Raw genomic sequence first — 26,834 nt, 5'->3', positions numbered from 1 at the left:
TTTTTTTTTTTTTTTTTTTTTTTGTTTCAAATGTTGACCACACTTATGCACAAACACACGGTGAAGAGTAACAAACACTAACATTACATTAAAGGCTCTTCGAAAACAATTTTCTCAAAAGCTGATGACGCTGGTCAACGTAATGAAAAGTTTCATATTGCATATAAGTTGCCAACAAAACACCACCCACTACATCTACCATAATGCTAACGCCTTCGTTACTCGTTCACTTTATCTTTCTTAGACATTAAAGAACATTTTGTTGTAAACTTTTTCATTTCATATTGCGGCGCAGTTACTACTGAAGAGGGCCGTTATGGCGTCAAATTTTTTTCTTATTGAAAATGTTGAGGTTTTTGGCCGTACAAAATTTTTGTCAGTAAGTTGACCTTTTAATTGATAAGTTACAAAAACAAACACATATGCTGCCTTCTTTCTAGTTAATATTATCTTGAAATAATGTTTTAGACTTTGCGTCTTCTTTAGACAGATGTGTTGTTTTCTAACTAAACTGCACATCAGCGATTTTTACTAAAATTTCTTATAGCTTTGTTATGCTTGAAGTTCTAGGCCTTTTTTTTTTAAGCCGATATTTATATTAGTAGAAAATTTTATTCACATAATTTAATGAAAAAATACGAAACACTTTCTGAACCGATATATATTCAATTATTTATACCCTCTAATTCCCGTCAACCCTTGCGCTATTAGTCGTAGGAAGGACTTAACCCATCGTATCATAATAGACCCCTGTATGAAAATTTTCTTTTGGATTTAAACATTCGCTCTTATCAACTGATCCAAATTTTAGTGTTTTCAATACTCGGAAGTAGACAACAGATACATAGCACACATCGTCAATAACTCCCAAGACTATGTAGAGAAAGCTGATTTTTCTTGCACAGTTCGCTTGCAATATTGATAGAATCAGTGAAATGCTTTTTTTAATTTTGCCAAGCCTTTCTTGCGAGCCGATATGATAATCACTCATAAAAAGACGCTTCAATTTTCTGTTCGACCTCGGTGTTTGATCCAAATCTATTTTCCTAAAGCATTCTTTTTGGGTTGACAAACAAATAATAGTCGCTAGGGATGCGATCTAAAAAATATAAAGAAATTTTGACATTGTGGCCATCGACTTGTGGACCGTATGTTTTCTCACAGCTTTTTCATGTTGTCGTGTCAAAGGAATGTATACGCCACCTTTTGATATCTTTAGTTAGCTATCTGTGGCAGGTCAACATTTCGATTATCGCTTAGAATTATAAATAATTTGTATTGCGCAACCACTATTGTGTAACCACTTCTTTCAATAGACACTGGGTTCAATATCAACCAGTTATCCTCGACGAAGAAATCTCTCCATAACTTTTTCAAGCCAATGTTGATTTCAAATGGCATTTGTTGGATCGTTTGCCCTGAAAACATAATCGCAAACCACTGCAACTCATAAACAAATGATCGTAATAGGATGAAATTTCGATTCGCCTTATTTGAGAGTTCGTGCTTTCCATAAATAATGCTTGCTTATAGGCGGCATTCACCTTGGCAATTATTGACTAATATGTTAATCAGTTAAATGTGTATAACAAATATATACGTCACTATCCGTCCATCCGTCCATGTCGGCTTTCCTTACAAATTTTTCTCATTACGTATGTGTATTTGCCATAACAATGTACTTTAGAACCTGTATTTATCCTTTGATATTACACGTACACTGTGTTTGAGGAGTGTACGAGTACATCGCTAAACAGGTTGACACAGTTAGCTGATTAAATTCTTATTGAATATTAGATTCTTCGTTCATTTTGCTATATTCATCAATTCTTCCATTCGTATGACCGACTCTATTGTGTGATTTGCTTTTTGAAAGTATGAAGAATTATGCGAGAAGACTGGCTGTATCTGACAAACTTTCCAGTTCCACAGGCCAGATTTGAATAATTGCAGTGCTCTATCGTGACCACGAGTATAAAAGTTATTGGATTCGAAATCTTAGTGTTGTCACAGCTGGCAAAGAAGTCTAGTTAAATCCGTCACTTAAACTTGAAATTTAGCATCAACGAGGAAGTTTGAAAAGAAAAGCACACCATCGGCAATTTACATACAAAGCAAAACAATTCCTGAAATATAGCAAATTCATCGATTTCAAATCCCATACAGGTTTTACGAAATACGTTATAACAATTTGATGTGAAAATTACTTTTATTGGCAATTTTTGTCCAAACTTTATCAATATAATCAAATTATTTATCTTGGCATACGGAGCAGTTATAAAGACAAGATTTCGACTACAGAGTCCCAGTCTTTTTTTTGTAAATTTTGATTAAGAAGCTTTTGAAACCATTTCTAATCCAATTGCAGTAAAAATTCGAATTAGAAAAAACAAGCAAGAAAGCCATATTCGGTATGTGATTAGTGCCAAATATACTTCAAAGCAGAAACCTTCCGATATATAACAGCGTAAGTAGGTGGTAACCATTCCGAAGTTGTATTCGTTTCTAATACGAGAATCAACGGATTTTAATCCCTTAATCTATGTAAATTGAATGAGTGGGTCACAGCTTGTCAATGCTTACCCATTCTAATATTTTTTAGTCTCGAGACTGCGAAAGTTGAGATAGAGACTTGGACCTTACCACTTATATTCTTAGTTGATGGCCAAAGATTGAGTGTGAAGATAGTAAAAACATTGTAGTAGGCAACGGCACGCTTTTAAATAGCCTACACAATTCTGCACTTATTCATTAGCGACTTTTAAAAATGTGTCATTCCATGGGAAGTAGTTGAAGACGAAATCCATACCGAACCAGTTTCAATATTACTCGTCTTTGGACCAAGAGAGGACAGTGTACCAAATTTTATCAAATTTACAAAAAATTTACATATTGTTGGTTAATCGCAAGAAAAAAAAAATAGGACGGACACACAAGGTTACATCGATTCAGAAAGTGATTCCGCACCGAATAAGAGGTGGATATTGCATGCATTCCCACAAACTCAGTATACCCGTATACGATTAATAGTGTAGGGTATAAAAATGCGATGTCTGCTCTTTTGTCTACTTGAAAAAAGCAAAAAATCTAAAAGCGATAATGTACTAAAACTTGCCAGGACAGTCTAAAACTGTAAAACAAGTTTTGACCGTTAAACTGCATTCCAACAATAACAAAATACTTTACAACTTTTAGATATTTGCTTGTTACAGTTACAGTATTACGAAGTTTCCTTACAACTACCATTACTTTCCTTTTTACTTACTACTCCATTACCCGGTGGTTTTGAATGCAAGATAAGGAAAGCATGTCTATCTCACATATGCAATCCATCGTACACATTGTTTTATACATATAATAATATAGTAAACTCCGATATTTGGCTCCAAACGCTCTTATTCACGTAAAAGCTTAAATAATAGCTCAAGCCCAAGTTTCGACCTGAACACTCCATAGAATCTTGAGACTCTAGTGCTGTCTATCTGCATCTCTTTAACCTAGATAAAGTTATGAATTCACGATCATGACTGTTATTGGAAGGCAGGAAACCGATGGACGAACAAACGGAAAAGACTCAAAGAATTGTACTGTTTACCTGAACTAACACTATGCAACAGTGGTCTTCAAAGAGCTATTCTATGTCTTAAAAACGCAGCAAACAGACGTACAAACAGATGGAAAAGACTAAAAAATTTGCACTGTTCATCGGAACTAAGAATACGTAGCAGGAAGCTTCGAAGCGTTCCCCTATGTCTTATGGTTTGAATCTACTATACGACGACTAAAAATGAAAATTTGTTATTACTAAGCTGCAGCACATATCGATCATAAAAATATTGATTAGAGACCTATATAGAAAATATATAATAGTAATAAACACTTTCTGATCCGCTACATTGTGTTAGGCAATTAACTCTGCCATTGTCGTGGCCGTTAGTATTTACAATTCATCTCGAGACAAATGTAATCTTTAAGAACAAAAGCGACCTCTGAACTTTGCAAGCTTTCATGCTTAAAGTAATGAGAATTCGTCCTCTTCAATTTCAGATTTAAGTCATGCTTTTCTCTTTTCTAAGGCAAATATTGCCTATTAGATATAAATGCTTAATAGAACATATGTGTGTGTCTGGAATATTAAAACGTAAGGAATACGAAGAAGGGACAAAATCGTTTGATATCTACATTACTAACAATAAAAGAAATCGATTTAATGGTTAATATGTGACTATTGTGGCTATCAGTGAAACGACGAAAACATCCACATATAATGGTATAAATATTTTTAAAATACTTAAGTTATGATGATGATTACGATTACGATTATTGTTTAGAAAATGTATTATAAAAGGAATATATATATATATGTATACAAAAGTATTAGTAAATATTGTTTTCGAAGTGAAAATTATCCTATAAAACACTTGGACGCATATTACCACGTATTTATTATATCATATTGTTGACCTGTTTTTATCAAAATATCTTAAGCAAGATTTTTTCACTTTTTTGCACAGCACAAAAAAAAATAAAATAAAGAAAAATTCTTTTTTTTTTTTTTGTAATAAATATTTCAAAATAATAATAATAATAATAAGGAGAAGAAGAAAATTAATTACTAAACACACAAGCATTTATTTATATATTATGTATATATATATATATACGAGAAAAATTCTAAATAATTATAATGGCAAAAGAAGAGATGATGGAATTTCTGTTTATAATTTAATTTTTATTTGTTTTTAAGCGATTTTTTTCTTTTGTTTTTACCTGATTTTTAGGCCAATTTTAGTCATTTGAATTGAGCTTTTGTTGATGCTCGAATGTTTTGCCATTATTTGCTTTTTAATAATTTTGCTATACATTCGTTTTTAGAAATTACTTTACATGCTACTGAGTTTTGGAAATGCAAAATAAGTTAAAAATAATCCAATTGGGTTTTATTTATTTATTTATTTATTTAATTTTTTTTTTTATAGTTTTTATATATATGAAAATATATATAATACATATATATATATATGTATAGATATATATATATGTAGATATATATATATATATATGTATAGATATATATATGTATAGATATATATATATGTATATATATATATATATATATGTATAGATATATATATATGTATAGATATATATATATTTATATAGAGATAGATTTCCAGTCGAAATTTTGAGAACATAACAGCAAAAGGCAAATATATAAATATTTATATGTATATATTTAATATAAGTAAATGATTTTTTTAAAGAAAAGTGAATAATAATTTGAAAAAAGAAAAAACAAAATAAATAAATTATTGAACGCATTTTTTGACTTACCGAAATCGTTGGCTGCCATACCGGATGGACCGGGCAATAGGCCGGATATACCTTGTAGGCCAAGAAAAGCGCTGGGAAATGTATGTGAACGTTGATTGTCTAGGGAGTCCATTGTGGTGCCATCATGCGGACCATCACCCCGATCTGATGGCTCGGTATCACTGCTATTGGAATCTTCGCCAGCACTTTGCGCATGCAACGAACTAAGATCACCGTGAAGTTTCTGCATATGATATATATACATGAAAATCATATTTCGTTAAGGATAAATTTTTTTTTTTTTTCATTTGCCGTCACCTGTAATCCATTGCTGTTTTCTAAAGCTTGTCCCAAAAGTGATTCACGCATTTCACGTTCACGATCACGCGACGTTTCACGACTGCGCGTACGTGTGAGAGGATGTTGTCCGGCTACCGGAAACTCACGTTCTATAAGCAAACGTTCAGGACTGATGCCATGTTGTGCCCTAAATAGATCGGCACTTTTAATCCTTTTCTGAGGCGGAGGTGTCAAGTGATTATTGCGGTTGCTTTCATTATCCGTTAGATCCCAATGATTGGCCTTTTGTTAAATACACAGAGGAGAAGAATAATTAATTAATGGAATAAAAAATGTTCAAAATTTTTCATAATTGATTTTTCTCTTTGCTTTTCCTTTTCTTTTTTTTTTTTTCTTTTTTATTTAGTAAATTAAATCGCTTATCTTCATTTTTTCACTGTGGAACATTTTTTTAATACTTTACTTTAGTGTTATTGGTTTTTCTTACTGGTGACGCTGAGGATGCCTTCAATTCCTGTATGGCAGGTGTTGCTGTTGTTGTTGTTGTTGCTGTCGATTTACCGCTATTACTACTACAGCTGTTATTATTATTATTATTGTTGTTACTAATATTGCTGTTATTATTATTATTATTATTATTATTGTTGTTGTTATTATTGTTATTGTTAAAGTTGTTAATACCGTTGCTGCTATTGCTACTGTTATTAATCGCTAAACTATTCCCCGGTAACGCCGAATTCAGCGTGGGCGCATTAAATGGTGAGGAACTGGAATTATTAAGAACTTGTGTGGCAGCTGCTAGAAAATTTAATTTGTTGCTACCGCTACTGCCTATCATACTACAACTGACGTTGGTGTTGTTGTTCACATTGTTGTTATGGCCGCTATTACTGCCTTTGTTATTTACAACATTGCTTAAGGGCTTCGTGCTTGTACTAAGGGGCATGGAAAATGTATTATTTGTATTTTTTACATCGGCTAAACCACGTATTTGCAGTAAATGCGCCGTTTTAAGGAATTCGGGTAAATGCTCATGTCCGATATTTACTTCACCATTATACATAAAACTGCAATAGATAAGAATCGAGATTTATATTCAGCATTAATTGATTAAACATATGTCCAAATATTATTTTATTTATTTATATCTGAACTTAATTCTTAGTTCTCTAATATTTCCTTTGTTAAGCCTATTACGCAAACTAGATTTCTATTGATGATAAGTTGAATTTTGCAAACACGTTGCGACAAGTAACGTTGTTTAAATAAGATTTCAGTTAAAAGACATACAATTTTTGCTACTTAATCCTAAAATGGACCATAATTGATAGCACAAATAAACAAACTTTTGCGAAAAATGCCAAACTGATAAATGCGAGTCGTAACCGACTGTCTTGTAAAATTGCAATATTACTAACGCATTACACACTATTGGGACAAGGAAGCATAGTAAAGTGCATATATATACTCGAATTGATTCCCAAGGGACTCAATTATTCATCTACTGAAATGTGTACCACATCGCTGATTCGCTCCTGGTATGGCTGTTGCAATCAAAAATGTGTATCCTGTTGGTAATGCACGTGCTCTTCAAGCTTTAAATGGAAAGCTTTAATAGACTGACACACGTTACGGGAAGAAAAGAGAAAACTTGAACGGACTGTTAAGACAAGATCTCAAAAGGGACAGAAGAAAGATAAAGGGTAGTAATTTAGAAAGAACTTTCTCAAGAGAAGTGAGTGGCTTAGTGATAAATTTAAAGAAAAGATTCGTCAAATAATATGCCATAACTCGTAGCGAAATTCACTGAGCAACGCATTTAATAAGGAAATTTAAGTCTGAGTTTCTTGACAAAGATTCATGATTCATGAATATATTCGTATACCTGTAAGGTCAAGGCAAATTGTTTCAAAATCTTCAAATACTCAGAACTAAGCTATAGAGTGTATAAAGTTCTTCTTAACGAATTAAAAAAGAAAAAAAGGTTATTTAATTTTTTTTTTTTTTTGTTTTTATTTTACCTTAACAAATTCTCAACATCGTCAGCGGGTACGTCACGCAATATAACAATTGGATGTTCGCATGGATTCGCTTTCAGTAATTTACGAAAGTACGGACTGCAGGCGCTTAACACTACTTTGTGTGCGGTAAAAGATCTCTGATCGCAGGCCAAAGTGACATCAACGAAATCTTCTTCATCACGTAAATGGCGAAATGAAGTCAGCATCGAGGTTTGATAATCATTCCATTTTAAAGCATATTGTTGTGGCTGTTGTTGTTGTTGATGTTGTTGTTGTTGTTGTTGTTTTAAGTGATGTTGTATTTGTTGCGCTTGATGTTGATGTTGTAGAGCTGATTGTTCCTGTTGCTGCTGCTGTTGCTGTTGTTGTGTCTGTTGCTCCATAGCTGTGGAGATGGGCGACGGTGATGTTGCTGGATTTGTAACACTGGCAGTAGACGCTGAAACAGCAGGCGGTAATGGTTCCATTTTAACAATGCCTGTGTTATTATTTTCGGTTGTTTGTAATTGTGTTGATTCAGTCATTGGCCTACTGTCTGTTTATAAATATAATATTGGTCTTATTCAGTTTTTCTCAAACTGAATGAACTTCTCTTAATGTTTTCAGTTCTTTTTCGGTTTCCTTTTTTCTTCTTCTACTTCTTTTTTGGTTAAGTTAATATTTTAATTTTTATTTAATTATTTCCCTCTTTTTTTGGCTACTTAAGGAATACATGTTGTTTTGGTATCACTATCCTTTTGTTCTCTCGCTTGCTGCATAAATATCTGCCAAAAATTTTCTATAGCCTTTCAATTGTGTGAACATATAAATGTTATGTGTTTGCCTTTAAATTAAAAGTGGACGGAATCTGAAATCAAGAAAGAGACGCAATATTATCATAAAGCATATTGCTTTCACTTTATTTTAATGCAGATATAATTAATTTTTTTGTTATTATTATTGATTTTTAGAGATCTAATAAAGTTTAGGAAAATATGAAATACTTGCATATATATAGAATAAGATTAGTATACGAAATTTTAAAATTTTACGAATTTATAAGAGACCTACTTTGAAACACCAAAAAACTCATTTACTTTTAGCTAAAATAAAATTTGTATTCGTCAAGCTGAGCAAAAGTCATTTGCACTGTTTGTTGATTAAGTAAACTCTTTCTACCGTAGCTTACCATGAACATAACTTCGCATTATTTATAAAACTAGTCTCTCCCTTTTCATCGTATGGTCTTAGAAAAATTTGTCTTTTATTTATTTATTGCTTATTTTTTAAACAAATTTATTAAGTAAGAATTTAAACGCTGTCGGATAACTTCAATCACATGCTCATCTGTACGTCTTCTTGAGATTTTAACCCGTGACCATTGAATTGTTCGTCGCCATCCTTTGCCTACTCGGCTACTTATGCCTTTTTTAAACGTTTCGTCGAAAAGAATAAATGTCATGAGTATAACAAGTTAGCGAGGGAGAGTCAGAAAGTAGTACACCACACCAATATATAAATATTATTAACATAGTGGGCATGTCAATCGGTCGCTTGAAATCTTTTTATATGCTATTTTATTTTCATTCAACTTCAAGTTCAGCTTTCATAAATAAAGATCATACGTCCTTCTTTTAAGTGAGTTCCTATTTTCAAACTCAATCCATAGTCATTAATAAAACAAATAAATCCCTTGGCCTCGTTCAATTTTCCCCAAATTTCAGGTATAGATGATAACTTAAATATTGATCTTTGAACTATATAAGTTCGAGTTATTGCTAAGCTGTCATCCAGTGCATATCGAAATGTAACGAGATGGATGTCACAAACTGCAGCTGCAGCTCTAGGTAAATGATTAACTTGACTGGGAATGAAAATGCCGTAAGTTACGAAGCGGTTTGAAAGTGGTTTGCAAGATTTTGGACAAAAAATTGTAGCCGTCAAAGATTCGAATACGTCTGTCCGTCTCTCGCAAAAACAATATTGACAATAGTTCTTAGCTTATGTTGGAAAATTTTACGACACCGGCTATATTTTTCAGACCTCGCACCTTCCAATAACTACGTATTCAGATAGATGCGGTCATATTTAGCCAGTCAGAGATTAAAGAGATTTGAGAAAATGGGTCGATGGCAAAATTCGTACCGCGAGGGCACCCGTAAGCTATCCGGTAAATGGCAAAAGACTACAAATAATAAGCGAAGCATATCTTATTTAAGCTTTGTAGCAATTATATTTTAAATAAAGTTGAATTTTACTGGAAAACAGAAGGAATTTATTTGTAAACCTATTAGACCAATTCCAATCGGATTCCAATCGCGATTTTTGTGTTTGCTACAACAAACAATCGCTAGGCATACAAGCGGATGGGAAGGAAGATTATTAGTTCACGTTCAGTTCAGTTGCCTCAGAAACATATCTTTTGGTTTTATCAAAGGATAGTAAATGAAGCTGTAAACCCTTGGGTTGGGATGGGGCATCTATCTCCACAAAAAACCTGCGCAATTAACTTATTTTCTTTTACTTTTCTCTCTTTTTTTCTTTTGCATTAAATGTAAGAGAATTTGTTATTATTTTTAGAAAAATGTTAATATACTCAGGCAGAGAAAAGAAGAAAAAAACCCCAAAAAGAATATCGAAAAATTGACACACAACTATATTCTCACACATATTATAGAGACGAAGGCAAGACATATGAATTATTTTTGATAATATATTAAATTTTTTTACTAATTTCTTCCATTGATTCCAATTTCTTAGAAAAAAAAAAAAAAAAACAAAAGCAGAGAAGACACCGAAAGATTATCATCGAATAATTACTGTAAGGGGCGTATCACAAATATCTCTTGGTATAGATTAAAATCATTTGACTACCATGCCATACAATTGTAGATTATGTAAAACCCACGCTCTCACACTATGTAACAAACAAAAAAAAAAAAAAAAAAGGCAGAGTAAGAGAGCAATCAAACAACCACATTTGAAATAAAAATAAAATAAAAGCAAAAAAAAAAAAAATGTAGAAAAAAAATATAATACAATGAATATATATGTATAGATAAAAACATCTATTAAAAACAAATACAGTTGACTACAGTATTCAAGCAATAATACAAACAACAACAACAATAATAACAAAATATATTATTAACCAATGGCAACTATACGCACATTAAATAGTAAGCAAATGTACAAATACATACATAAACCTATACAATTGGCCAATAAGAGACTCTCGTATGAAATGAAAAACAAAACAAATAAAAAATATAAAAAAAAAATTATATATTATTTTTTTTGTTTTTTTTTTGTTTTTTTTTTATTGTTACTCAAACGTATAGTTAGTTACGTGTGGAAAGAGTTAATAAACAAATGAAATAAATAATAAAAAAGAAAAGAGAGAAAGAGCTCAACAACTATTAACTTGAGCATGTAGTGTAAAATGAAGATAGATCTTTGTATTCTCCGAACAAATATATATGAATTTCAATGTACATAATATATAGATTAAATTTGAACATTCTATAAAAGGTTACAAAATCATATGCTTGCGTAGTATGAAAACAAAAAAAAAAAAAAAAACAAAAAATTTATGTTTTCTTATCTTTGGGAAGTAAATTTTCAATGGCTTCGAAACTAATGAAAAATTGCTTACCAAAATATATGTCGAAAAGCTACAGCTGCCGTTTGTTGCTTTTAAGTAAGTAATATAAGAAAATAGAGCTAAGTAGACATCTGTGACGAGTATCGTAAGCAAATATTGAAAAAATCAAATTTTGTGAAAAATGTCGTTAGTTTGTATGACAAATGTCATGATCGCCATCGCACTAACACTTTTGACATGCATTTAACAAACAAAATCAGCTTAGAATGATTATGTTAGCAAAATTTGAAGGCACCACATGTCGATTAGATAGAAACTAATTACTGAACTTTTTGATTGTTCAAAAAAATTGACAAAGTGATTGAGTTTAGTCCACCACTTGTTGATCTCGAGCCATATTATAATTATCAAGAGAAAGTGTCGATGCGTCATCTAGGCTAAAAGCCATTGCTTAGAAGACGAAGATGGCTTGCAGCGGCATCAATAATTTTTAGATTGACCGTTTCGCTGCCAACCGTCACAGTGAGTTCTTGTTGTTTCAGTCCAGCATCAAATATATATGGCAGACATATTCGGGCAATTTATTAAGAGATGTTTAACCACTCAACGAATATATATATATATATAACGAATATATTCGACATCATCTGTCCATTCGTGCTTGTTGGCTTTTTAGCATAATAATAAGTTTTAGAAAATATTATTGTCATTTTGTCAAGTCGTTTCATTATAAATTAATTTCATATTGCACATACCCTATGTGTGACTGGCATACAAGCATATCGCTAAAGAGGTCGACACAGTTAACTAATTAAATGTGATATCTATTGAACAAAATTGCCAAGTTCATAAAAGGATAAAATGTATGCAGACCAAGGATCGGTTTATAGCATTCGATTATCTAGTCGGTGTGCGACACGGGACGAGTTTACAGCTATTGATAAGGTATACGGTTTTCTTAGTATATAATGAAATATTTTTCGATCACAAAATTGTTCCAAGATTTATCATACAAAATAAACTGAATTTCATATTCAAAAATTGTATTTATATATGTAGGTTTATTCTCCTCCTATAATCAATCCATTTCATCTAATTGAATATGACATATATTTGTGACACATGAGCTATATGGTTTAGTTTTTATCTCTATCTGAGCGTCACATATTTGCGTCAGTTTAAAAGAAGGTTTATTTTACATTTTATTTACTCCCTTTTGCTCTACATAAAGTCATACAGTCATAAAGAAATGGTGAGCTATGATGGAAGTTTTCCCAGAAAATCCTGATAGTGGACGTGTTAACTATTAACGAGAACCTTTTGAAAATGTTGGAGGAATAATTGTATGTTATTTACGAACAAAGCAATACATATATGATGCTAGCTTCGTTACTACGCAGCGATAGACTTTGGTAAGCTATCATAATGTCCGCGTATTACGGTGTCAATCCTAAGTGTTAAAAAAGCGCATATTTTGCACAAGTGATAGCCACTTTGAAATGAGAAGTGGTTGCCTAGCAGAGTAAAGTGGCGATTTCAGTTGTTTACTGTTGTAAAGTTATTAAGTTCTCTCATAACAACATTAAAAGCAATGATTGCAACTTATATGTGCCCAGCTTATCAGGCAGATGAAGTTAAAAAAGCGCCGTCATTGAAAATCAAATTGGCAACAGTTAAGTGTGTATGATTGGCAACAGTTAAGTGTGTTTGATTTTACATAGATATCTCCGTAGGAGGTTACGCGCCTGTCAACATAACTAGCGCCAAGAGCTAATATTTGAGCACTAGATAAGATCATGTACATAGCTAATGCCTTTCTTCTATAGAAGGCAAACCTTACCTCACATACTTCAATACTTCTACTTATAATTTGCAAACATTTTCCCGAAATTCTCTGAAGAGACGCTCGCAGTCGTCCACTCTCGAGAGCCGTTCCTCTGGAGTTATTTTTAAAAAACCTGTGTGTACTTGCTGATATGACCACAGGATCCCTATCTTTTTGAGAAGATGTTTGATGACAGAGGAGTAGATGTCACGACCGCCCTGCATCCATGTCCTCTTCTTCTTCTTTATTTTCTTCTTTTTCTTTTCATTTACCTCTCGATGGAAAACCGCAGGCAGCATAAAGGTTTTACATGCTTGGCAAAAAGATAGGGCCGAAATAATTACTTAATAAATTCTATCGTTCAGTTTAGCAAATTATTTCGATTCACCGAATGTTAACTGCCATAACGTTTACATAAATTAGAAGACCTTTATCATTAGCAAATAAAGATATTCTTAGTGGCATTCAAGGCCAGATGAATTTCTCATCTTTAATTATCATTATTTTTGGATGGCGTGTGAACAGATTGTATGAAATTGATTCGCTTTCCTGGCAGCAAAGATTTTTTGTAAAACTGGTAAACAATACCGATCAAAATTAAATAACTTATGTAACGTGCACTTCGGTCTGAGACTTTAAAATTTCAAATTAAATTATAAAAAAAAAGAAAGTAGAAACACTATAGTGCATCACACCCCACCATTAAATATCCTACATCGCTTCATTTAATGCAGTCACTTATATTATATATAATATAACGAGTTTTCAAAATAAGGTGTTTACTGGCAGTGGTCGAAGAAGTGTTCCTGTCCGAATCATTTTGTCTAATGCTAGTGTACCTCTTCTTGTACTGCAAAAAACATATATTTTGAAAGAAAAATAATCAGACAAATAGAGGGACGGACGGACAGATTCAGCTTAAATCAATTGTGAAAGTGGTCTTGAATTGATCGGTAATAATAAAAGGAAGGTAGATCTACCTCAAGTCCTTCTTGGTATTGTATACATTTTCACACAAGTGGTCCAGAGTATGAAAAATAAAAAATATTTTCGCTTCCAATACCAAACTTTCATTTCTTCTTTAGCTTTACTTTTCCATGCTCACAAGCAAGCAAAATATTGAATTCCGAAAATTGTATACATGTGTTCGTATGTGTTCGACGAACTCAGCAACTTTTCAGCAACTTATTGGCACCATTTAGTCTTTTGGAGTTCTTTTCAATTGTGCTATAGAGGCGTAGTAACAGCAAGAGACAAGTATGTGCAAGGACAAGGACAAGGACATAGGCAAAACGTAAGACATAATAATATCCGCAGGATATGATCTTGATAATTGCAACTCGTCGCCAAAGTTGAAACATATTTTCCTGTCATATGTTTATTTTCATTAAAAAAGAAATTTGTTTGGCATGATTTCGATACTATTAGTAAGCCCTTTAATAATTGCACGGCTATCGTTTATAACACTTTCCTTACGTTTTCAGTAATTGTTGTTGCGATTTAAATGAATTTCTAAGCCCTCAAGTGTTTTTATAAACAACAAATAACAAATAACAAATGAATGAGTAATTTTTAAGAATTCAGCAAAAGTTAGTGAAAACTTTCAAGATACGTTGTAACACGAAAATATTGTATTGTATTTTTCTTGCTCATTATCTTTAACATTTTCAAAACTTAAAATACATTTAAAAGCAATTAATCATATATATGTTACAACTGAAATGTTCAACTTGCGTGATTTGTTTTTAAACAAAGCAAAATGCGCAAGCGTTTCGCTTCCTAAAACGAATAATGTTTGCTTTCGAAGTTGAAAAACGTATCTTAAGGCGTCCATCTCAGTCCTATGATCCTATATGTTAATGAAATACATGCAAGAGACCAACGAAAAAAAAAAAAAAAGCGTATAATTACACCGTTTACAGATATGTTTTGTTTTTCTTCTTCTTCTTTTTTTTGCTTTTTTGAAAATAATGCGTGCTTCTCGCTAATTGTTTTTTTTTTTTTTTTTTTTTTTTTTTTTTTTGTGTGGAATTTTTTTTTTTTTTTTTTGTTTTTCAAATTTATCATCAGATATGTTCTGAAAACAATTTGACGAAAAGTGTTTAAAAGACATATGAGTTTATAAATATTTTTATGCTTATACCCTGTTATGCTGTTATGCCGGCAATTTTGTTGCCGAGAATTGTAAAAATTTGTTAAGTTCCCTGGCAACTATATGCGTACAGAGATTGTATCAAATGTCAGAGAGAATGAAATGAATGAGATTATTTTCAACTTTTTTTTTCGATGGCGTAAAATTAATGATATGAGTTTTGAAGACATGCGGTTTCAACAACACGTTGCAACATGCCACACGGCCAGTAAAACCGTAAAGTTATTGCATTCAAGCGTGTTATCTCGCTGAACGATGTGATCAGGTGATTTGATACTTTTACAACATTTTATTAAGAATCCAATCTACATCAATAATTCACAAATAATTTCTGAGTTCTGAGAGAAAAAAAAAAAAAATGCAAATTATTTTTGTATTTTTTTTTTTTTTTTTTTTTTGGGAGAAATTTATGAAAATACTGAACATGACCGGCAAATACGCGAAAGCGGTAATTTGTGAAATGTTTTATACACGTTATCAAATCTTCAAGGGTTTCTTGACAAAACGTATCAATTATATGCATGTAGCGTTAAATGTTTCATAGACAGGAACCCTTCGATATGCCTTCCGATCTTGTGAGGTCTTATGTTTCGTAAAAAGTATAACCGAAAAAATTACAACGAAAAAGTAATAAAACATGGACTTGAATAATGAAGTTAATGATGATATTTAAAGAAAAAGCAAAAATAAAAAAAATTTTATTATCAACAAACGAGAAGGAAGCTCTAGCTGTGCGGTTGGGATAAGCCACTAAAAAATTTTTCAAAAAAGGAAATTTTTTTTGTCTTAATGGATGCTTTGGACCTCTTCGAAAATGTGGGGGAAAGTTTCTCACAAGCGTGGTATTTTTTCCGGAAGAAACCACCTGCGTACTACGCGTAATATTTTATACATTGATTTCTAACTTCTCTAATACATTAGAAGGCATTTCTCTTGAATGAAAGTCGCTTGCGAACAAAAATGCGTTCGTGTAGCTTCACTGACGTAGCCCTTGTCTGAGTACATGGTTAAGAACGATTTGAAATTTTTCAATGTCTTTGCCAAATATTCGATTATTTGTTAATAAAACTCATATTTTCACCCAAACGCTCGCCGTTTAGCTAAAATGAATATTTCTAAAAAATCCTACGTATTTCTCTACACATAGAGATGCAGATTGAATGAGTTTTTTCCACCTCTCCAAAAATTATTATTCTTCTAATTTTGCTTCAATCCCAAAAAAGTTATCACGGATCCTCTTTTTTTTAAAACTGTTACATTGGTTCAACGTCCTAAGGGTAAGGCAAAGAAGTTCACGTTCACTCTGATAAACCATCTGTCGTCATGTTGAAATGTCTCTCTCTCTACTGGAAAATGACACTTACTCGGCTATTTTTTACCTTTTACGGCGACGAATAAGTTAACAAGAAAGTGCGAATCAAGCTGCTTTACTCATTGACGACGGCGCAGTTACCTATTCACCTTCTAAACCGATATATCAACACGATTTTAATTGGTGAATGAATTGAAGCAAAATCGATTACAATCTCTCTTAGGCTAGTATACATCGATGTCATGCATAATGTAAATCATTATTTGATTTATCGTAAAATTCGACAGTATATCCATACTAAAGTCACAGTATGTTTAGATTACCCTTAGCGACTAGTCTTGATTTGAGAGCAGGGAGCATTCGCTTGTTAAGGTTTACTTAGCTTAGGCCAAATTTAATGAAAAAATAGTCTTAAAAAATGGTTTCGAAGAATCTTAGAAAGACAGTTTCAGGTACAACAATTCGTTTATTCACAACCTTCAGTGCAATTTACAGATGGCAGCGTGTAATGATTAATCATCAATTTTCAATTTTGTCTCAAAAAACTAATGCTTTATTAGATCGGTAATATAAATATAGACCTATCTGATCACAATTTTTATACAAATCAAGATGAGTTCAAGTGTTAGTGAGATATTAGGCGCTCTACTTGCTTATCACTCGCCCGCACCTTGATTGGCGGTGTTTTGCTTCTTTCTCTCAATGGGAACAATTGCGACATGAAGGTATTCCTTCCGAAGACGATCAGACAGACTTGTATTCTTTTCAGAAACTCCCATCCTCTCAACAACAGCTCGTCATTCTTAAACTTGACTAAAAGCTAAGTTCTACAATGACTATGCCTGATGTATGATAAGTAGCTTTCAAGTAACTGCCATATTGAGCCTAATAAAAAAAAGGGTACGTTTGTATGTTTATGGGCCATAAGGTCCTGTCTTTGCACCGAATAACCATCCTTTCTTTCCTCATATGTTAAAAATCAAAGGTGATAGGCCCTACATATTATGTAGGACGGAAATGCACATGCGTTATGAAAAATATGAGTTTCGAATTGATTGCTTGATAAAAGTACGCGTAACAGAGAAAATGAAAAGAAAATTTACAAGAACATTTTACAAGTTTCCCCAAATAGATGCCGTTAAGAAAAGTTTCGCTATTATCTTTCGGGATCATACGCATTTCAACTCTTTCTTTTCTCTTTGTTGTTTTTTTTTATTTTTATGCTTAGCTTTATGTCATGTTTGGAAATCATGAGCTTAGGGTTCACTCTTCCACGCTTATTTACTTGCAGCATTATTTACTTAAGGAAACTTTTATGTTTATTTCTTCGTGATGCGTATACGTTAACATTGTATAGATAATAAATTGTTTTCTACTTAAATGATTTGTTGGTCTTTATATTTTCTTTATAATTCTGTTATAACATCTTTCTCTTTCAGCGTATTTGAGTTGGTTTCTTTGTTGCAGAGATACGTTAGTAACGTGTGTGGGTATATTTTTCTTTTCCTTTTTTTTAGTTTGTGATCATTATTGCATGTCGTGTTGCTCTGTTACTTTTTCTTTTCTTTTTTTTTTTTTGTTCAATTTAATTTATGACTTATTTATGTAAATCTTAATTTTTTAATTTCTTTCTTTCCCCTTATTTAAGTTTGTTCCTATTTTCTCCTCTAATACTAAATTTTTTTTTTTTTTTCTTTTTTTCGTTTTGGCCATTAAAATTGATGACAATAAATATATACTATGGAGAGTTTATAATTAAGAAAATAACAAAAAAAAAGACGAAACTATTTTTCTCTCTCTTTTTATTTCCTCACACGAGTTTTACGGTCTCTTTGTTCAAAGTTCATTGACTTGTATTAAAATATGATTAGAAAATGTTTCATATACTTAAGCCACTAAGAGAAAAATTTCTTCTTAATATACAATACTTTTTATAAATAAAATTTATTTATAAAAAATTTCACCAAAAAATATATTTAAAATTTCTAAAATCTTTTTGTCTTTTTTTTTTTTTTTTTTTTTTGCAGAATATTTCTTAATAAATCTTTGTTCATAAATGTTTCGCTAAGACAAAAATTTGTTGTTGAAAAGACAATGTTTGCTGCGAAAGTTGTAAAACATCGATTTTATTGCGAAAAGAGAAAGACAAGTTAATTTATAGAAAGCATTGTTTACAAATTCTCTACACATTTTCGAAGTTGGTTCCAGCAATTCTTCTTTCTTAACTGTTTATTTTCTTTAAATTTATCAACCAGAGCTTAAAATCGTAACTTTAGTCAGTAGCATCTCTATCGAATGGTTGATCCAAAATTTTCAATTCTTGACCTCACACGCAGAAGATTCCTTGTTATATATGGATCTTGCAGGTTTTTAGGTAAAGTAAAGCGTATTTATTGACGCAATGGGTCAACTTAAAATCAATCCTATGAAGCTAGGTATACCACTATTCAAAAAAGTGCTGCTAGTTTACGGTAGAAAGCAGATAATTATAAAAATCGTAGTGAAGTCTTATGAATAATGTTGGAAAATAAAAGAAATTAATAAAGCCTTGTGTTCAAAAAATAAGGGGAATTTTCGTTTTATATGTCTGTGAGCGTTTTGGATATCGACACTAATTTTTTTCTTTTTTGTTAGATTGGTTTACCATCGGAGCGAAGCTTCATATCGTTTGCTTTGCCAGTTTATAAGTAAAAGCATCGTTTGGAAATTTTGTAAAAATCCGCATTGATAGGGTATATGTGTGCAATAATGTACGCAATATTCCCTTTAATTTTTGAACAATTTGTTTCTTACATTGTAGAATATGTGACTTACACTGAGAGAAATAATGGAATGCTGAAGATACTGAAGAGTATTTAGTTTCAATGCGAGTCATACCATCTCCTATTTGAAAAACTTGAGATAGACAGCCGAAACTCTTGCTTCCTAGCCATACTCCTCACGTTGGACGAAGAAGGTAACAAATATTTTCCAGTTAATTTTAGTGCAAACAAGAGGAACTTAACTTACACGCGTAGCATCGATTACCAGAAAGCCATGTTTTACTTCCGATAAGAAAGACTCTTCTTACTACTCCACTTTACACTTTAACTTGCGGTTCGAATTTTCTTTTTGTTTTTAACAAACCCAGACCTCGCTTTGCGATCTGTCAAAGTTCATAATTTCGCACAGAAACGTAGCTATTCTGAAGGTTTTCCCTTAACCATTAAAACAATAATTCGACTTAGTTGCTTATCCCATGGATACCACACATTATTTAGCGCTATTTGTAGTTAACTATTATTTTTACGAAAATTAAAAGCAAATTTTATATATACAAATAGTTTTATAATTAATATAAGAGTCCGCCTTCTTGGACTCTCCTACGTAGCTGTGCCACTTTATATTTATGTCCACTTGAAGATTAAAAAAAAAATTATTGCATTTAATCAAAAAAAATATTAAGAAAAGAAGCTTCGAAATCTATAAACATATGCTTGAATGCGTACAAAATATAGGCATTAGATATAAAATCAATTAACCACAAATGGCACAAGTACTCTCTGCTCATAATCATAATAGAATCATTAGAGAAAATGTATACATATAATAAAAATATTTTTGATTAACTTGCAAAACAAAATATGTATACCAAAAATCATGCGCCAGACTGCCGAAAAAGACATTGAAATCAAAGGGGTCGCACTCATACAACACAACACAAAACAAAAAAAAAGCCAAAATATGATTAAATAATATGACAACAATAACAGCAACAACGAGAAAATAAAGAGCTAAAAAAATTTGAATTGCTCTTTCAATTGTCTGCATCATGCGTGTACTTGAGTTTATAATTTTGTGTTTGATTTCTTCTGCTGTGTTCTTGTTCTTGTTCTTCTGATTATTGTTTTTTTTAAAAGGAATTTTTTTTTTTTTCGGGATAAGTATAAACAAACCGCTGTAATAGAAGCGTTATACAAACAATAACAATTTGGCAATTTTCTCATAATCTTTGCGGACCTAATACATTTACATTATTTATGTCAATATGTGTGTGTGTGTGTGTGTGTGTGTGTATGTCTATATATATATATATTTCTGAAAATATTAAAGTTTATAAAGAGAACATAGACAATGCAAAAAATATATTAAGATAAACTGGTGATGCCATTATTGGTTTTAGCAGATGACCTTCTAAAAGGGACGTAAGGGATGTTCATTTCATCCAAAACGACTCATTTCGTTATGAATCGTAGTAAAGATTGCTTAGTATGATATTTCGTTAATTAGTGTTACTCGGTCAAATTTCAAATCAATTATATAATTGGCGCGCATTTATTGATAATTAAGTTGACATAACCCAGCAGTTGTTATGTGCGTATATGGTTTTTAAATTTACTTCTCTGATAGGAAGCATTTTGCATAGCGTTCGTTCGCCGACCAAAGCTGAGCTATGTATCAAATTTCATCAAAATATTTCTAAAATTGTCAAGCCTAACTTAGCGATCGGTCTATAAAAGGATGGCTCTACATGAAATCCGTCCAGGTGTTGATATACCCTTGTACCGCAAGTGACGAAGTAAAGCATTTTTTGTATCCATTACCCAAGGTTATGGTGCACGTTATTTTGTTTGCAACGCCACAAAAGAAAGCCTCTGAGACTATATAAGTCTATAGAGTCTAGTCTATAGTCTATAGAGACTATATAAGCAGTCTATATAATTCTTCATGAAATTGTAAGTCGGTTTAAGCATGTCTGCCTGTTCGTCTGTCTATTTGTAATGCCTATGGTAAGCTTTCTCCCGACAGACAAATATGAATCGCCCCAAATTATGGGGAAATATTTGAAGTCCTTGCGGAGGACTCGCCTACAGTAACTCGCATGCTAAGAACCCCTCTATTTTTGTAAGCAAAAAAGATTGCTTCTTACTCATTACTCATAAACTACAACACATTCATTCTATGGATAATCGAACAATAACTTTGCAAAAGCGGGCATAAATTGGGCACGCCTATTCTAAATTATATATTATTAGAATTGTATTTATTCGTGAAAACATTTGTAACACATAAAAGCAAGCTTCAGATACCCCATACAGTGTAGACATCCTTAGTCAATATTAAATATTGTGTCCATATAAGTAGGTCTGCCGTATGTCCTTTTCTGTGGATTTTTGCAGTAAATTCATTCATTCGCAAAAATCAGGTTTAAAGTTTGGTAGAAACATTGCAAATTCTTAAAGGCAGATTGCCATTAAATGTGGGCAAATCCGTAAAAGGACATGCCCATATTGCAACCTGAACTGAGATCATTTTTGTTTGCAAAAACGAAAAAAAAAAAAAATGATATTTGCTCATTACTCATAAATTACAATAGAGGCCTGATAAGAATTTCTATATATTGCTTGTAGAATTGACAAAAAAAATCACGCCCACAAGTAATTATATAGTAAGATAATTTGCCTTTATTTTAATTTTTTTATATGACAAAGATGGTGGGTATAAAAGGTTCGGTCATAGCCGAACGCAATTTTCTAACTTGCTTTTGCGGAGAAACTGAAGGAAGGAAGGAATAGCAAGCACAAAATTGTTCTTGATTAATAGAAGTGATGCGCGATAAACTATTTAAGTATTCCAGTAAAATATACAGTTTTCGTTTATATTTGACCACTTATCGTCGATATGAGTATTTCAAAACCCGGTGGCAGCATAGTCTGCCGTAAGAATGTAACCGCATAAATTCTTTCCGTGGGGAGCATGCACATGATTGCTTTAAAAGAAACTTGAAGCCACGCTCTTCAGATGGTTTTGAAGGCTTTTATGCCTTTTCTTTGTGTGGCATGTACTCCACGATGTTCGCCGAAGCAACGGAGGAGGACTATACTCCTGAAGTACCAGACTAATAAAATGATGAATTTTGTGATCATCACAGCCATCGTAAAACTCTTCAAAGGACTGGAAGTGAGAAGAATTCTCTATAGATTAAAAGTGCAGTGCTCTTCTTCTTCCCCGTGCTTCTCGATACGCATGTTGGGTAAAGAAAGTAGTCATCGAAAAGAAAAGAAATGTTTGTTTCGTATCCTCTAAACAATCCCTTAGGGAGAACAAATCGCTAGCCTACAGATAACTGCTGCGCATCTGCTGCGGTCAATCGGTTATCAACACGACAAGCACTTACGTTTTAGTTTGCTTTTCTGGAATGATTTTCAAAACTTTTTGCGATTCGATAAATACTTCTTCAGACGAATCAGTGCCGGAGTAGTTTCATAAGAAGTTAAATAAAACTAAATCAAGCGATCAAGGTGGTTATGAAATAACGAAAGAATATCTACTGGAAAAAGTTTCCAAGAACTTTTTGTGTCGCACCAAAAACGATTGTAACGAATTAAAAACTGCTTCCATGATGTGAACAAGGTTTCTAACAACAGCTTCTGCGTACCAATTTCCTGCTTTGCCTGATGTAACGTGTCTCGGTAGATGTTGGAGGTCACCTGGGACGTTCGACGTTTTTAATTCTCTCGGTATCTGTTTATAACAACTTGTAACGGCGATAAACACTCTCTCTGGAGACTGCATAGCTCCTCCAAGCTCTTGTGAATATTTACATTAATTCGAAAGTTAGTGAAGAAAAATTTGAACCTTGCCGCTTGCTTGTTGAACCTTGCCGCTCGTATTGAAAATGTTCAAAAAAAAAATATATATATATATATCCTATTAACTACTATGTAGATATTTTCATTTAATTTGCAGCGTATTGGCTGGCATATGCCAGTTAATGCGCTGCCAAAAAGTAAAAGTAAAACGAAGAGAAAATCTTATTACTTTTTTAACACAGTATTAAGTCTAATTGACCATAATAATATCTTTTATCTATCTATCTATCTAACTAACTATTATGTATATATTACGGTAATAATTTATATTAGTACGGTCAATAAAATTTAAACCACCTCCATGCAGTGTCTGATAAGTATTTACAAAATTTTACATACATACATACATACATACATAAGATGAGTGATGATGTAAACGCAGCAGAATATTCAGTCTTGCGATGCATGAGATCAAATGAAAGACATCTACAGTTAATCATTGCATATTTATATCTATACAAGAATATCATATTATATACATACATATAGAAAATTACTTACTTAATTAATTTCAAAAATTAGGTTTTTGCTTACTGCTTAAGTTTAAGTTGAAGAATTTATACGCTTCCATTGTTTTTTCTTTACTATTCATTCAAAGGTTTAAATTGCTTTTAATTAAAAATTGACTTAATTATTTTAATAAACACATCCCGTGTAGGTACTTTAAGCTTGAAATATAGACGTTTTATGCGTCTTGTGTGTTTTCATTTTTTTCTTTTATTTTTATTTTATTTTTTTCTATTATCGTTATTATTGATACAACAACTACCACCCACTTGTCGCAAAATGCAAGCATTTGCGCATCATTTACGTACGACTGAGACTCATTTCATGTCGCTAATGCACTTCATTAGAAGAATTATCATATTTGTTGTTGCGTTTATGGTTTTTGCATAACAATAAATTATGCGCATATGCCTGCGACTCTATATATATATATATATATATATATATATATATATATTTGTGTGTATGTACACGTGTACGTATGTGTGCATGCGTCTTAATAGACAATTGAACATTTATTAATTTTTCCGGTATATTTTCTCCTTCATTTTGAGTTTCAGTATTTTATTCTTTTTTTTTCTTTTTTTTTCAAATATTTGTTTGTGAAGACAAATTAAAATCTTAAATATAGAAAAAAAAAAAAAAAAGAAGGAAAAAAACAAATTCAATTGAATTCAGCATCAATTAGCAATTCAAACAAACTCACATTGAGATCAATATTCAATAAATACACTAATAATCGATAATAAAATTTAGAAAGTATGCACATAAACAAACTTAAAATTTGCTATGATGGCAGACGGCAGAGAGACCGAGAGACGGAGAGCAGAACAACATCTTTTCGCATAAAATGCGTCGTTCCAAAGTGATCATATTCATTTTATTCTTCTTTTTGCAACAAAAACTAGTCGATTAACATGAACACGATATATAGAAGCGAATCCTTTCTCTTATGCTTTTATTTAAGTTTTTTATAATTTACATATATACATTAAATATTAAAGTTTTATAATATGAATGGGCATAAAATGAATAAATTTCTTCACTTAATTATGTTCGACCAGTTGTAGCAGATGCAAATGTCAAACAATAAGCGAATAGAGAAAAGCAGATAGCTTTAGACTGCGTGCAGCTTCGCTAGACCTACGTAAAATGCATGAGTTCTAATTAAATGAAGAAATGAGCATAGGCTTCCAAAAATACTCTACTATGAAGTCACAGTTTGCTTAAGATCTGTACGGTATATAAATTTTAATTTCGGCTAAAATGCAGTATTTTGTGCCGCTTGTCACTTATAAGGGAATCTCTCATCGTGGCTTTATACACTATTCTTGGCGTTCTGATACACTCTTGAGAATGCCCGACCCACTATCCCGATCGTCTTGCCCCCCCCTTCAGAAAAATCTATTAGCAACGACTTTTGTCCTTGTAACCCGTTAATTATGCTTTAATCATGGACCAATTTACGGTTCTCGATGTCGCCTCGACGCACTTGATTCGGCAGTCATTTTCGAAACTCATTATCGATAGTATTCGTTTTGTGAATTTATGCAATTCGATGGCTGTCGAATCAAGAAAAATGTTTCAACCGAGTGGTAAACAACGTTGTCTTTGTGCATTTCGTAGCAATATTCGGCAGCAACTTAATGATCGACGAATTTTTCAGTCGATAGTCTCCAAAATGCATAATCTCTCGATTGCCTAAAATTCATAGCTCGATACATTCGCTCGATAATCGAGAACTATTATAAATGCGAACGCTAAGTAGACTCAGGTCGCGTTCATATGATATTGAGATTCATAAATTACCCCCAGGTCCAGGAATCGATTTATTTTAGCTAACAAATTTGGTGATGTAATAATTTCAAAAAAAAAATTCGGTAATGAATTGTCCCGGTGTGGTTGTTTATTTAAAGCCTGTAAGCTGCTTCCAATTAGTTTCCAAGTACAGTCGCGATGACTTCTTGAATGATGGTTTATATCGAACATGCTTCAAAGAAAAAACCTTCTTTTTTTTTTTGCTTTTACTTAACTCTCTTATTTTTTAAGGAAATCAATCATACCGCTTTCCAATAGAACGCTTGGGAAATGGGAGGTGCAAGCTAGGCAAAGCTTATATATTAATTCGTTTTGAATGCCTTTCTACGGTTTCATGATAGCTACGACTAGTCTTAGGTTCCTTCTAACATATATTTCATAATAAGTTATAAAGTATTGCCTTGTTGTTGTATGAGTTTTAATTATTTAAGTTTCAATAGACATCACACTACATGGTAATATAACTCAATTCAAAAAATTCCGAAACATTTCCTTCTGTATATGGTTTTGATAAAATGCTTAATTTCTATATTTTCTGCGCGCAAAAATTTCGTTAAGTGCACATTTAGCATATACTAATTTCATTACTCTCAGCCGCAGATTCATGCATATTACATAAGAGCACATGTACTGATTGTTCACATATGTTCATGCACGTCTACACATAAGCATTATTTATTCGGCATTATAGGTTGTTTTCGTTTGAAAACTTCAATAAAAAAATTTTAAATCCAAGCGAAAAAAACCTATCGGAGATAATTCAAGCATGAAGGTTACGCCACATTATGTTTGGGTCTTTAATAATCTAAATATTATAAATTTTATTTATATTATTAAAAGAGTTGCTTGTGACATATACCCTGTTCCGCCGAAATCGTATGTAACAATTTTGGGAATATTGTTTTCACGGGTATGTTGACTTAAAGCATTAAGAAAGGAGAAATAACCAAGAGTAGAATTAAAAAAAGAGGAAAAAAAAAAAATAAAAGGATTATGACGTAATTGTTTATTCAATGAAAAGAAAATGTTGTTGTTTTTTTTTTTTTGTTATTTTAAACATCCACAGATATTATGTCAAAGCGGGTAGAAGTTTTATAAATTTAAGCATAAAAGAGGTCGGTCCCTTTTAGTTACATGTTTTTTTTTTGCCTTTTTTGTCCAGCACATGCTCTGGTATAATATTGTTCATTTAAATTATGTTTGTTCTATCTTGATTCAACTTCTTATAGCAATTCAGAAATGCCAGGTAAACCAACCCAACTTTTTATATAGTGATCATTTAAGCGCAAATTTCCGCATTCATCTAGGCGTGTTAATACATATCTCTCTCTCTCTCTCTCTCTCTCTCTCTCTCTCTCTCTCTCTCTCTCT

At 32.1% G+C, this 26,834-nt stretch overlaps 1 protein-coding gene across 8 annotated transcripts in view; it reads right to left on the bottom strand.

The window, feature by feature from the left end:
- The window catches only part of LOC119633789 (protein abrupt), a 136,727-nt gene that overhangs the window by 59,132 nt on the left and 50,761 nt on the right, over positions 1-26,834 (bottom strand). For 7 of the 8 annotated variants that reach the window (XM_038027532.1, XM_038027531.1, XM_038027529.1 and 4 more), the window contains 4 exons: positions 7,635-8,481; positions 6,077-6,680; positions 5,632-5,895; positions 5,335-5,557 (listed from right to left, as the gene is read on the bottom strand). In XM_038027532.1, the coding sequence (XP_037883460.1) occupies positions 5,335-5,557; positions 5,632-5,895; positions 6,077-6,680; positions 7,635-8,158 (1,615 nt within the window). In that variant the 5' untranslated portion in view covers positions 8,159-8,481. The remainder of the gene's footprint in view (positions 1-5,334; positions 5,558-5,631; positions 5,896-6,076; positions 6,681-7,634; positions 8,482-26,834) is intronic. The other variant, XM_038027534.1, reaches the window with a different exon arrangement.

This window comes from Glossina fuscipes, unplaced genomic scaffold, assembly GCF_014805625.2.
Source record: "Glossina fuscipes isolate IAEA_lab_2018 unplaced genomic scaffold, Yale_Gfus_2 2, whole genome shotgun sequence".
In the NCBI taxonomy this organism is placed as follows: domain Eukaryota; kingdom Metazoa; phylum Arthropoda; class Insecta; order Diptera; family Glossinidae; genus Glossina; species Glossina fuscipes.
This window is presented reverse-complemented; position numbering and strand designations above follow the sequence as displayed.